Source organism: Limanda limanda, chromosome 2, assembly GCF_963576545.1.
Source record: "Limanda limanda chromosome 2, fLimLim1.1, whole genome shotgun sequence".
Taxonomy (NCBI): Eukaryota; Metazoa; Chordata; class Actinopteri; order Pleuronectiformes; family Pleuronectidae; genus Limanda; species Limanda limanda.
The window spans coordinates 29,520,995-29,533,666 of record NC_083637.1 but is presented as its reverse complement, the minus strand read 5'-3'; the positions used below and the strand labels follow the sequence as shown (position 1 = coordinate 29,533,666).

Below are 12,672 nucleotides of genomic sequence, written 5' to 3'. Positions count from 1 at the left end.
GATTGTGATATTGTACACATGTGGTTCTTCTTGTAACACAAAGCCTGAGGCACAGCCCTAGACCAATTCCCTCAACAAGTGACACACTCATAAATCTGTCAACGGTTGATACTTCGGGGGAAATGGTGACATCATCCTTCTTTTGTCAGCACCCTGACCTGCTGGCCTTTACCCTTGGCGGTAGCAATGCTGAAGTCCTGAGAAGCCTGATAACATTGCGATAGAGTCCATTTATCTGTCAAGAGGAGGTAAGTGATGCTGCCATCATCTCTAGTCTAATGCAACATAGATAACCAAGGTAACAGATCCAGGGGCCAGGAAATTTTCATCAGGCACGTTAAGAGCAGGTGGGATCTCTCAACTGCTGATAGAGAGGTATTCAGAAAAGCGCTCTGCATGTTGAATTATTTATGTGGATTAGTTGCTATATAACATTAGGCTACAAGCTTTTGAAGAGGACATTATACAGAGCTGTTCATTCATTAGGTGCACCTCTAGAAAAATGTAATACAGCTTTTTAAAGCTTACACTATTCTCATACTCTGGCCCCCTCGTAGATGTAATTGTAAATGGCGGGGGGGCTAAAAATATTACACAACCCTCTCAATATATTCTGATTCATAAAACAACAAGTTCTAGCCATCAAAACAATTACATCTGTCATTGTCTTTCAAATCATCCCCTGTGAGTCTTTTCTGCAGGACATTGCCCACATCTCCCAAAATATATATATATGACTGTTCAGCAAATAAAATTAAATAAATTATCAAATTTGAATTGTATTGCACCAAATCCCAACATATGTTAGCTCAAGGCTCTTTACATAGTAAGGTGAAGACCTCACAGTATAGTAGAGAAACCCAACCATTCCACATGAGAAACAACAAAGGAAGAATCATCCAACATATCCAGACTTAGTGTAGGCAGCCCTCAGCCTTGGCTGGTTGGGGTTAATAACAATAATTGGCCGAGGGAGTAACCAGATTCAACTTGAAGAGACTTCTTAGTTAATGTTACGGTTCTGAAAATCACATAAATAATGGGATCAATAGTTTTAAGTGTCAACACCTTTAGGAAAACACTGAAATGATCAGACATTCGCACAAACATCCAATAGTTGTCTGGTCAGGTCAGACTCATATTACCATAAGGTTAAATGAACGTAGATGAGTATCAACAAAAAGAAATGTTGTATGTGACAGTTTTATTCTTCTCTGTGTTCCCTTGCATCATATTGAATTACTTTTATATAGAATATAGAAAATAATCTTACAATGTACTGACACAAATATACATTTTTTCCACGATAATAACCCACCAAGTGCTGAAAGGCTGTATGCATCTTGTTTATGCTCAATGTAGAACTAACACAGCTGTATTATTACCATTGCCACCCACCTAAGTGGCCCAGACACAGCACAAATTGGAATCCACTTAGCATCAAGCCGCTGTGAACACAGAAACGGTTGACTTTGCCTCATGTATAGCATTCAGATGAAATATAGGCACATTTTTCCCCTGGCAAGCTATTCCCCGTCCTTATTCAAACAGGCTCCATCTTTCTGACTGATCTTTCACTGTCAATCCAACCCCCTGTACCTGCCAAGAGCCTCCACAGAAGAGCTTCTAGATGAATGAGGTCGAGTGAAAGACCCTGGCGCTGACGTAAGAAGGGCAGCAGCCTGAAACAAAAGAGGTTCCCCAACAAAGCCGAGGGTTAAAAGGCCTGGTTGCCGTTGCTGGAAGGGGCTCAGCTGCTGCTGGTAATGGGCCACGACACTGTGCTCACTCCCAAGCAAACAGAGCTACTGGCATCCAGAAGTTGTAACTGTCACACTACATTGACAAACTTGTTCTTAGCACGGTGGGGTGGCACCACAGCCATTAGCTTTGGCATTTATTGCTGTGAAAATGTGCTCCCTGGGGCAGTGCCAAGTTACAACATCACAAAATGCAATGACTAGCAAACACGGCCACAGCCAGCAATATGTCTCTGATTGTCTTTGTGCCTTTTGTAGCATAACAAGGACTGGTTAGCATTTCAAAGAGCTCCATTCACTGCTCAATAATGAAGCCACTCGTAAAGACAACTGGATAGAAAGGTGAGTTAATTGATGGCGAAAGTGTCCTTACATCACATGGGGAGTCAGGCTAACTTTTAAAGGCTGTACTTGATTTCATTGGTATACGTGCTCAGGATATTTTCAAGACTATATAAATGCTAAACTAATCACATTTCCATTACCCTCAGACAAACTTTGTCTTTTCTGTTAACTAACAAATATCAGCATGCTAAATTAACATGGTGAACAAGGTAAAGATTATATCTGTGAGCAAGTCAGTATGCTGATTAAGCTCAAAGCTCTGCTGTGCTTGAGGACAGCCTCACAGGGCCCCTATAGCTGTTAAATATATTCTGTGCTGCATTTCCATATGAGAGGAATTTACTCCACATCTACTATGTGGCTGTGAGCGTGTATCCTCTGTAAATTAGTTTGACCTCAACAGACTGCCAGAGTATGGTCCTACCATCATGCCTCTGGACCACTTAATTTGACCCTCAAGCAAATTCTTCCTGAGTTGAGGTATAAGATAGAAGCCAGTGAAAAGATCTAAACCCCCAGAATCATATGGGTATATGATGCCAACCACAGTGGAAAACATAACCAGTAACCATCTATCATCTGCCATTGCCCAAAATATCAAGCTTGAACCGAACGCCCCTGAGTTCCAGAAATAGCCTATTCAGTCAGCACAGACAGCAAATTATAGGAGCCTGGACTGCTGCCTCTCCAGATAAATCCAGCAGCAAACATCTTCTGATTTGCCAGTAATGGAATTTTACTATTTTGTTTTGCATACTGCATGGTAGCTGCTTTTCTCTAACTTCTCCACGAAGAATGGCACACACTCATGCAATGACTAAAATAAGCCAGCATGTTATGGTTTGACTCAGAGCTCAAGTACATCCAGTCGTGAGGACTCAGTGCAGCCAAAATGCCCTCAATCAAGCCTTTGTGGAAAAAAAATTATGACTCACTATAATGTCAGTGAGGAAGTTATCTGTCTGCCAATTATATAATAATATAATAAGATGGAATGGAAGATGAGACATTTTCACAGCGGCGACAGAGAGAAACAGATTTTTGCAAGTGAAACATCAACATTAAGAACAAGTCTCTGATTTAACTTCTTGTTCGTGTGGGGATTTCTGCACCAACAAAATCAAGATAAAGAATTGAACATTGTCTTGTGATTGCTGTAAGACATTCTTGCACAGCAGGCATGTCTGGACCAAGAAGGCACTGCTGCAATCCTAAAATGAAGTTGGAAATCTGGGTAAGGAGGACGCATAAAAGCTGCACTGCTTCACGCGGAGATCTGCAAGATCTCTTGATTTCTAACACTCAGCTGTTAGTAAACAAGGCAGCATTCGGAAACAGGAAGGTGTTCAAAGCTAAAAAGGGTATTGAGGGATTAGGAAACAATGAGCAGGCTGAGCCATACGTGACTGTAGATGACCATAAAGGGCCTGACATGGCTTTGTTTGAACAGATGTGCTGCTGTCTCAGTGCATATAGTAACTGCAGCTGAATGAAAGCAGCTCCTTTAATGAACACTATCAATCAATATCATTCAGAGACTATCTCTAATTCAATGAAAAGACAAAGTGTCTTTGATCACAGATTAGTCAATACTCCATGTCTGAGATGTCCTCCTTCTTTTCAAAGGAGTCAAAAATTTGATTCAGAAACAGGGAAAATACCAATGACAGGGAAAAAAACTTGATAACTCAAAGAAGGCTTTGGGGACTTCAGTGTCCCAAATAGCAAGAAAAGAACGTTTACATCTGTTATTCCCACTGAGAAAGTGGGACTTGAAAACAAAAGTTGTATTCATGCTCAGAGGCAAAGACAGAAAAATGAATTCTTGTGACGGAACAAATTGGACCTCTGATTATTTCACCATGTTCGTCTGAAAGGGCTATGAATATTCATGTCAACTTTACTTTATATTTCCCCTCTGCCTCTCCTGAAGTAATTGTTTCTCCAATAACATGAACACAAACACAGTTCAGTAACTATAGGAGAAAGTATTGATAGCAAAGGAATAAAGGAAATAACTTACAGTTTCGAAGGAAAGCCAGGACCCAGTCTCACAGTTTTCAAGAGGAGAAAGCAAAAGAGAAGTGAAGTGCTTGGTGGGGCAGAGAATGTGGGCCTAGCCACTAAATGCAGTGAACCCCGCCTAAACTACTATATTTAAAGTAACATATAAAACAGACACCCATCTTACTTTTAGACCATGAAAGCACAAATGATCTGACTAAAAGAAGTTTGGTTGGAAAAATTCTTGTTGAAGGGAATAAAGTCCTTCCACATTGAACCAAAACTGGCCTGCATACTCATAGTCTAATGGTCTAATGTAGTCAGTTAGTCTATACAACCAGATGGGTGTGTCACAAGCAAGTTTGGCAAATTCTTCTTAGCTGTTTCTCAGAAAGCCAACAAAAAGGCACAAGAGGGAAATAAACTGTGGGACAATTCCAATTGAAGTTAGTCTTATGAAATCGCCGGTAGACAGAGTTTTTGGATCAACAAAACAGCCAAAACAGTGACCTCTTTGAATCACACACGACTCAGTTTGCTTAACCGTGGTCAAAGACCACTCAGCCTTCTGTTCTCCTGTGGTGGGCACAGGAAGTGATAAGGGGCGCTAAGGAAGAGTGTACATCAGCAGGCACATCCTTTGCACCTTTGGTGTCACCTTGAAACTATTTAAACTTGTACAGCGCGATTAGAACAATCCTAAAGTAATTCTGTATCAGATCCAAGCAAAATAAAAAGTCGGACAAGGTCATGTACTCATGGAAACCACTTCTACTACAACAAACACTGCTATAACTGTGTTTTTTGGGGGATGGACTCCAGTCAACTGTGTTTTAAAAGACTTAAATATGTGAATTTCAAATCCTCCAAAGCTGTGCCCATTAAATATGCCACACCAAGACATATTTCATCAGCACAACAGTGGCCATAAGTTTCAATTAAATAACTGTGACTTCATAGTCATACAATATAGCATATGTTATGCCCCTCATAGATGTTGAAGCAACTAATTGTAAGTCGCTTTGGATAAAAGCATCCGACAAATGACATGTAATGTAATCATTCAAGACAAGTCCATATAAAGTGTTACAGCTGCTATAAGAAGCCTCAAGTGAAGTATCATCACCTTGAGGGTATTGTCACAAATGTTCAAATATAAGACATTCCAACAGTTTACTTTCAAGGCTTTCAAGTCTTTCACAAAGCTGAGAACACATTCCTTACCTCGCCTCACTTTATCAGGTTTATATGGGGAATTTGTAGGGAACAGTTGCCTACATACACACCCAGCGGGCATGAAACAACACTGACATTTATTTGGAGTATTTTTCCTTTTCTTCCTGGTGACTCGAACATCCACCCTGCTTTTTGTGCACTATTTGGTCTCCACCAATCCCTAAGGGAAATATCAGGAATTTAAGCTTCTTAATACTCAACTATGTTCACCAGCTAGCTGCTCACTTTGTCTGTCAGCTGTTTGCTGCCGAGCAGATGACACATAGTGATTTTAATAGACCCTATTGCAGGAAGACAGTACAGGGTAGAGATGTGAGAGTGAACCACAAAAGTAACACCGAAGAGCTGAGGGCAAATGCAGAGTTGGGTGGTCATACTACATCATATCCCTTCAAGTAGAAGTGATGGGGAAATTTTCTTTGAATGATTTATGGTACATTTTGGTTAATATATTATATTATTAGTATTATCAAGTGTTTCCCATTAAGACTGTGGCTGTCTATCATATTCTAATACATGTGTGCACTGGTGCACCTTCGCAACCGCCACAAAGGGAATCATTTCTATTGAAAAGTAACAGTAAGGAGATCAAATATTTCAAACAAATCATGCTTGAGTACTTCAGTGGAGAAAGAATATATTTCCATGCTAATCAAACCAGTCTGATTCTAATAACTTTTTAGCCAATTTCCCTGACTATCGAGTTATCTCACAAAAACTGCTGCAAGCAAGACAACGCCATCTCTTCCTTGCTATCATTCCTCACGTCTGTCCCCTTTGCTCCACAGTCTTTCATCCTCTTACACAAAAGCACATGTCAGAGCAGACTGACACGGCACAACAACACATAGAGGGATGCTGGGAACGTCATTTTCACATGAAAACAACACCAGCGCAAGCACAGTCAAGGCCACACATGGTGCCCACACATGTTCTGTCTCTCAACAGAGCATCAACATTTCTGGATGATGTAACCTGAACTCAAGCTGTTGAGAAAGATCACCAGGGTGCTGGAGGCAATGTTCGATCACCACATCATGTGATGTTTCCCTGAATCAAGACAGAGGAGGACACAGGAGACGTCTTGCTATTGGAATAGAGCTTTTTTTAAATGCATATAAAACTTCTGCAAGAGACATATAAAATGTTACGAAATCAGAGACAACATCTGCCATAGAACACATGAACAACCCCCAGTGTGAATGTGAGGTCCCACTAATAACAGTGCGAGAATGACAACATCCTGCGCTTTTGTCAACAACCTGTGCTGGGACATGCAGCCCAGAATCCACACCTGTCAGTATCAGTCTCAGGGTTAGGGCTCAGCAAACTGAGCATCAAGCACATCGACTTTACTAAGCCCCTGACTCCGCCTGGTCCTTTTCTCTTTCTCACACACTCATCCCTTGAGCACTTTCAGCTAGTCTTACCACTCTACCAAACAATGGCCACACCAAAACAAGTCACCTTATTAAAAAATGTCCCCACCACCAGCAGCATGCCTCTTGCCAGTTTGGGGTGATCATCTGAAAACAGGGACCCTTCTCAGCGAGATATCAATCTTTGTTTGACAGGCCAATAAATATTTGAGTGGGCAACAGCTCTCTGAAGAGATGTTTATGGTTCCAAATAACAACACTGTCTTCCAGTCTGGGCCTTTGTGCAGCACAGGAGTCTCTAGAAAATGAAATGTTAGGGGACTGGGACTTGTCGGGGAAACAGAAGCTTATAGTAAACATGGCCGAAAGCACAACCTTGCTTTCTCTTTTATCACCTCCCCTGCAAACACACGTACACAACTGTCCACAGAGGGGGACCTTTGTGTGTGTACGTGTGTTGATAGTAGGTGTTTGCGACCCAGCGATCCAGCTTACCCCACGGTCCGACAAGCACTTCCCTTTGACAAAGCCCCAAGCCTCAACCCCCTCCCTTCTCTCACAGGATAAGCATTTCCAGCTGGTTTCACAAACATTACAAATGAGATTCAATGGGTGCCACAGATTGTCTTTCTCTCGATTTTTTTCTACTCCCCTCCCGCTCTCCCTCTCTCTTTCCCTCCTTTTCCTTCTCACAGTGGCTCGCCTTGTCTCCAGAGACGGGGTAGTTCGGGAAACTAGGCCACAGACTGGCCCGTTGAGGCAGAGGAGTCTAAAGCAGAGCATGGCTATGCTCAGATCAACCCCTCTCCACTTCAACTTTTCACATATTTGGGAAGCAATAAAACAGGTGTAATGTGTCATATTTGCAAATTAAACAGCTTGCCTTAAACTAAAATAGAATGTTCATTAGGTCATTTGCATGTGTTATATTGTTAATTATCTTATAATGTATAAATAAAATGAGTTTTGTTACATTCAAATTACATTAAAAATGATAAGAGCTCAACAGGCTGTATCTGCAGGGCTTGGGAATTGTGGTATGACGGGTTTGTTTTTCTATATTGTGATACGAGACAGTGGTTTCAGAATCTTTACACCCTACAGACAGCTTGGCTACAACTCAACAAGTCTACCTCAGGACCTAAACTGAGTTGGGCAGCTCCTATCACACTGACAAACTACACTATCGAAACAATAAGTCTGAGTTGATAATAGTAATAGCAGACTTTATCTATTTTATAATTTTAGTCTGATACGTCCAATTATTTGTTCTCAAGGTGTGTATTTAGTTTAACATTTTAAGAATGTTCCTTGTTGATAGTGAATTTGACTGAATTAATTCATTATTTAATTGTTTGATTATTTAAATGAGTCTTTTATTTCTCCAGCGAAGGGAAAATTTGCTAAATAAGTATTAAAAGTAGTCGCAATTGTTGAAAATAAATACCAAAGATGAGACCAATGGTTTATTTCCACTGTGGCCCATCACATTCAACAAAGATCCTGACAAGAACAACATGGGAGTGAGTCTCGTGTATGTGCATTAAATATGAACCTTGAGACAAGCAGTGATTAGCTTTTAATGTGAATTAGCATAAAACTGGAAGCAGAGGGAAACTGAGCCTGGCTCTGCCAAAAACGTTTTAAAGTTTTAAATTCACAGTTTGACATTTTACACATTTCTTTTCGGGTTAAGCAAAAAAGATATGCGTATTCACCGGATAGCTTTGGTTCTGATACTGTAAGTGAATTATTTTATTTTGGACAAATCCAGACCAGCTGTTTCCCCCATATCCATTTTTAATGCTTTCCTAAACTATCATCTTTGGTTCACCGAGAAGGTTCCACAAGGCCACAGCAATCTCAAATCATATGTTTAGCCTTAATTTGAATACATTAATCTGTTTGGTAATATGCATCACTGAAGCACAATATTAACTGCAATGTCTTCAGGCATGACTTGCATCGTCACCTTATCTTACCAACATCTTGTTTTAAGAACCTTTGTATTTCTTTTGTAGTCGTTCTTACACGATGGAGCATAAATTAGTTTGTGTTTAATCAAGTATACACAAATTCACTGGAAAACAGCAAACCTGGGGGCAGCTATGGACGTCAGTATGGGAGTACTGGTTTCCAGAGCTCTAGGCAAACTATAATTAAGCTGCCATGTTGAGTCTGTTGTGTGCACTATACTTGATGAATACTTGAAGGAACAATGCACAAAGACTGACAGGAACGAAGGAGGGGGTGTCTATAGGAACCCCTGGCTCACTTGCCCCAGGCACTTTACAGTGATGCTTCGACAGGGTCAGAGTTGAGGGATCAGTTTCACCCCATGCTATGCACTTATAGTAAAATGCAGTGCTTGTGTGTTAGTGATGCGATGCACTACATCAAATCCTCATGTTGTTCTAGAAACGACAAGAAAAATGACTACATGTCTAGAATTCATAACATATTTTCATTTCTGTAAAGCAGGTACGGTATGTCTGATATATGGTAACACATGGCAGGAGCCCTGTGAATCATCCCGTTCAAAGGACAAGTGTGTGAATTGTGCTAAGATATCCTTAGACCCGAGGGTCTGCAGGACTGTAATTACATATGAACAAGATCATGTTCTTATCATGATGGTCATTTATTATGACTTGTTTATGAGCTGGATATAGGATCTGAACTGCGGCCATGAAGTGCAGAGGCCCAACACAGGCTCTAATAACAAGTGGGGTATTGATAAGGCCACAGGGTGCAAGGATCAGGAAGGTAACAGTAATCACTGAAGCCTGTTGTCAGTGTGGAAAGCAGTGACCTAGATTATTTCTAAATAATCAAGGACACAACTAAAATATCAACTAAGATAAAGTCTCACACCTTCCAAGATAATTCTGCCAAATGTCTCCAAAGTCTGGAATGAACTTTAAACCTCTTATAAATTCTAGGCCATAGATGAGAGGTGCTTCATGAGCTAATCTACATCTCAATGTGCACGAGTCCATAACAACCAGGAAACCTCTACCTGCCGATGAAGATCATATGATATCAAAAGATCCAGAACAGCCATTAAATTGACCTTTTAAGATTATTTAGTCAACTGGACTGGGTGCAGAAGTATTTTGTGTATCCTTTCGCAGACAGGGTGATCTACATTTTAGACGTGAAAATGGATCAGAGCTGGTGACTTTACATTGCTGTCTAATATATATTATATGCGATTGATTCACGTCCACAGAAATGCCCACACCTCATGGGTTTAAGTTGCAGCAGTATGTTAAAATACAGCTCGGACTTACACGTAAAAAAAATCAGCCTTCTTTAATTGATAGCCTTAAAAATAAAATCTGCGACAACAAAACTTCTCCTACAGAGGCACAAATTAAGTCTTTCATAATCATCCAACCAAAATAAACCAGCACACATTTTCCCAAATAGAACACCCTTTGTGTCCTGATACACAGAACAGTCAAACAAAAAAGAACCTCATTCTGTCTGTGTTTGCCATTAAACCTGCCAGTCTGCAGGGATTATGAGCATGTTCCTGGACTGTGCACATAAGAATCTTTGTCTTGTCTAAATTAAGGTTCTTCATTGAAGCTATTCTTGATGAGTTTATAAGCTACATAAATAAAATCATGCATGTATGTGATTTATTATAAGGGGACTAACATGCTTTATATACACTGTCGTCTTATTGCTCTACGAATGAAATCCTCTACTATGAAGAATCGTTTTGAGGCTAAAATGAGTGGAAGTTCTGCTTACACTCAATTCAATGAGAGATGCAGGTGAGCTTGCACTGTCTGAAGCTGATCCTGAATATCATGAAGTCCTCAGTTATTTACCTGGTGACCACCGACAGCACATGGAAGCCTTAAAGCAGGGCTCCATCATGAACACTGTGTGGAAGGAAGTCCAGTTCAACACGATCACCTGCAGCCCCAGCTTACACTGCTGGACACATCCAGGCTGCTCACTGACAGCAGCACTGACAGCTCACCTCCATGTCTGTAAGACAGTGCGGTGGCTGAGTCCCGACCACAGACTGTGTAGAAAGGGTCGTAACACTGAGACCAGCTTGGTACTGGTCCTGCTGTCTGCTAAACTGCGTTCATTAGACTAAATGGAAAGGAGACTAAAGGAGACACGGTGAGACAGGGAAAAGGCCGGAGGGACACAGACACACCGCGGACACGGGACGAGCTTTGGTGAGGGGGGGGTAAAGGTGTCACAGATGAGGCAGTGCAGGCAACTCACGTAGTGTTTGGACGGATTGCGCCTCTTCTCCACGTCCACGACTTTCACGTCCAGCACAGTCCGGAACTGCATCTTGACCCTGCAGAGGCTCTGCATGTGGAGGCGGCGGGAGCCGGGCGGGGAGCGCAGGGAGCCGGGCGGGGAGAGGAGGGAGCCGGGCGGGGAGCCGGGCGGGTAACGGGAGGGAGCCGGGCGGGCTGGCGGGCAGCTGCGGCGGCTCCAGACGCGCGGATCCTCCTCGTATCACGGCAGCGAAATCACGACATTCATCGCTGTGTCATCCAGCAGTTCAGTCTGTGGGCTCCACTCGAGGAGAGCCGGCGATTATCATCCCCCCCACCCCAACAACCACCAGCACCGCCACCTCCTCCTCTTCCTCCCGGTCGACGAGCGTCGATCGAATCAGAAACTTGTCGATAGTCCACTATAGTCCACTCGGATGAAATGGGCGCAGACGGATATCTCCAGCGATTAGCCCCCCCACACATACACACACACTCTCACACACACACACACAGGCAGGCAGGCTGGCGCTGATCGAGGTGGTTACCTTTAAAGAACAGAAAGTGCGGCTCGCTCCTTTGTGTCTGCCGCACAGCGGCTCCGCAGGGCAGCTGGAGGAGACGGGATGGACGCAGCGTCAGCACCGGCACACGCGGCCCCCGGCTCCAGGCTCCAGCAGCCCGCAGTGAGTTTAGGGAACGGAGTGGGATGGGCTTCGCTCGCGTCCTCAGCTACTTGGAGTAAAGGCACTGAGGAGGAAGCGTCAGCATGGAGCTCTGCCTTCCCGCGACACGACCGAGCCGTTGATAAACAGTATGCGGCAGCGGCGCGACTCTGTGCCCATAACTTCTAGAGGATGTGAAACAATGCGTCTGAGACATGTGACCCGCTGGGAGCTGGTGGATGTGTTTCAGTGGGACGAGCTGTGGCTCACAGGCCGCTCGGACACACACCGGGAGCTGTCACTACAATCAGCAGGTAGAGGACAGGCTGCAGCCTCTGAGTCACCAGCAGCTTTCTGGCCGGAGACACGAGCGGCTGGAAGTATGGATACAGATGTTCCGCTGGCGACCAATCAGCAGCGGGCTGCTCCACATGAAAGAGCCAATTAGCGACCGAACACTGCCCCCGTGCGCACAACACGAGCATGCTGCTGAAGACACAGGCTGCAGGTTCTACCTGTCTATGATCTCAACCTGTCACTGTGTAGGGCCCGAGCACTGACAGGAAGTGAGGCCCTATTGAGATTGTAGGGATTGTTATCTTTTTCAGTCAAATGAATTAACATGCTCAAATTCTTAGCAAAATTTGCAGAAAATTTGAAAGTGGTGAAAATGTACCTATTCTTGGGGAATTTTCAATGGGCGTGGCAAAATGGCTCAACGGTGCCCCGCGAGACCCCTGGTTACTTTTTTTTTTGTACATGTAATTTTATCTAAGCCAACTTATTTACATATTATTATTTATTATTCATATCAAATTTTTTAACTGTATTAACTCAACATCCTCCTTTCCTTGGCAACAAAAAACTATCAAGCAGAAACAACATGCATGCGGTATTCAACAGGATGGGGACTGGACCCCTCCCCCCCCTCCAAAAAATACTGCATTAGCTGAGAATGCATTAAGCTGCTCTTCGTTACACAAATCAAATCCTTTAACCGGAGCTGTTTGGTGTGTAGATCTATTCC

General features: G+C 42.8%; 1 protein-coding gene across 2 annotated transcripts in view; it reads right to left on the bottom strand.

Moving 5' to 3' along the window:
* The window catches only part of sh3pxd2aa (SH3 and PX domains 2Aa), a 109,010-nt gene extending 97,721 nt beyond the window's left edge, over positions 1-11,289 (bottom strand). For both annotated transcript variants that reach the window (XM_061083552.1, XM_061083553.1), the window contains exon 1: positions 10,979-11,289. In XM_061083552.1, coding sequence (XP_060939535.1) covers positions 10,979-11,074 — 96 coding nt within the window. In that variant the 5' untranslated portion in view covers positions 11,075-11,289. The remainder of the gene's footprint in view (positions 1-10,978) is intronic.
* Positions 11,290-12,672: the final 1,383 nt, after the last annotated feature.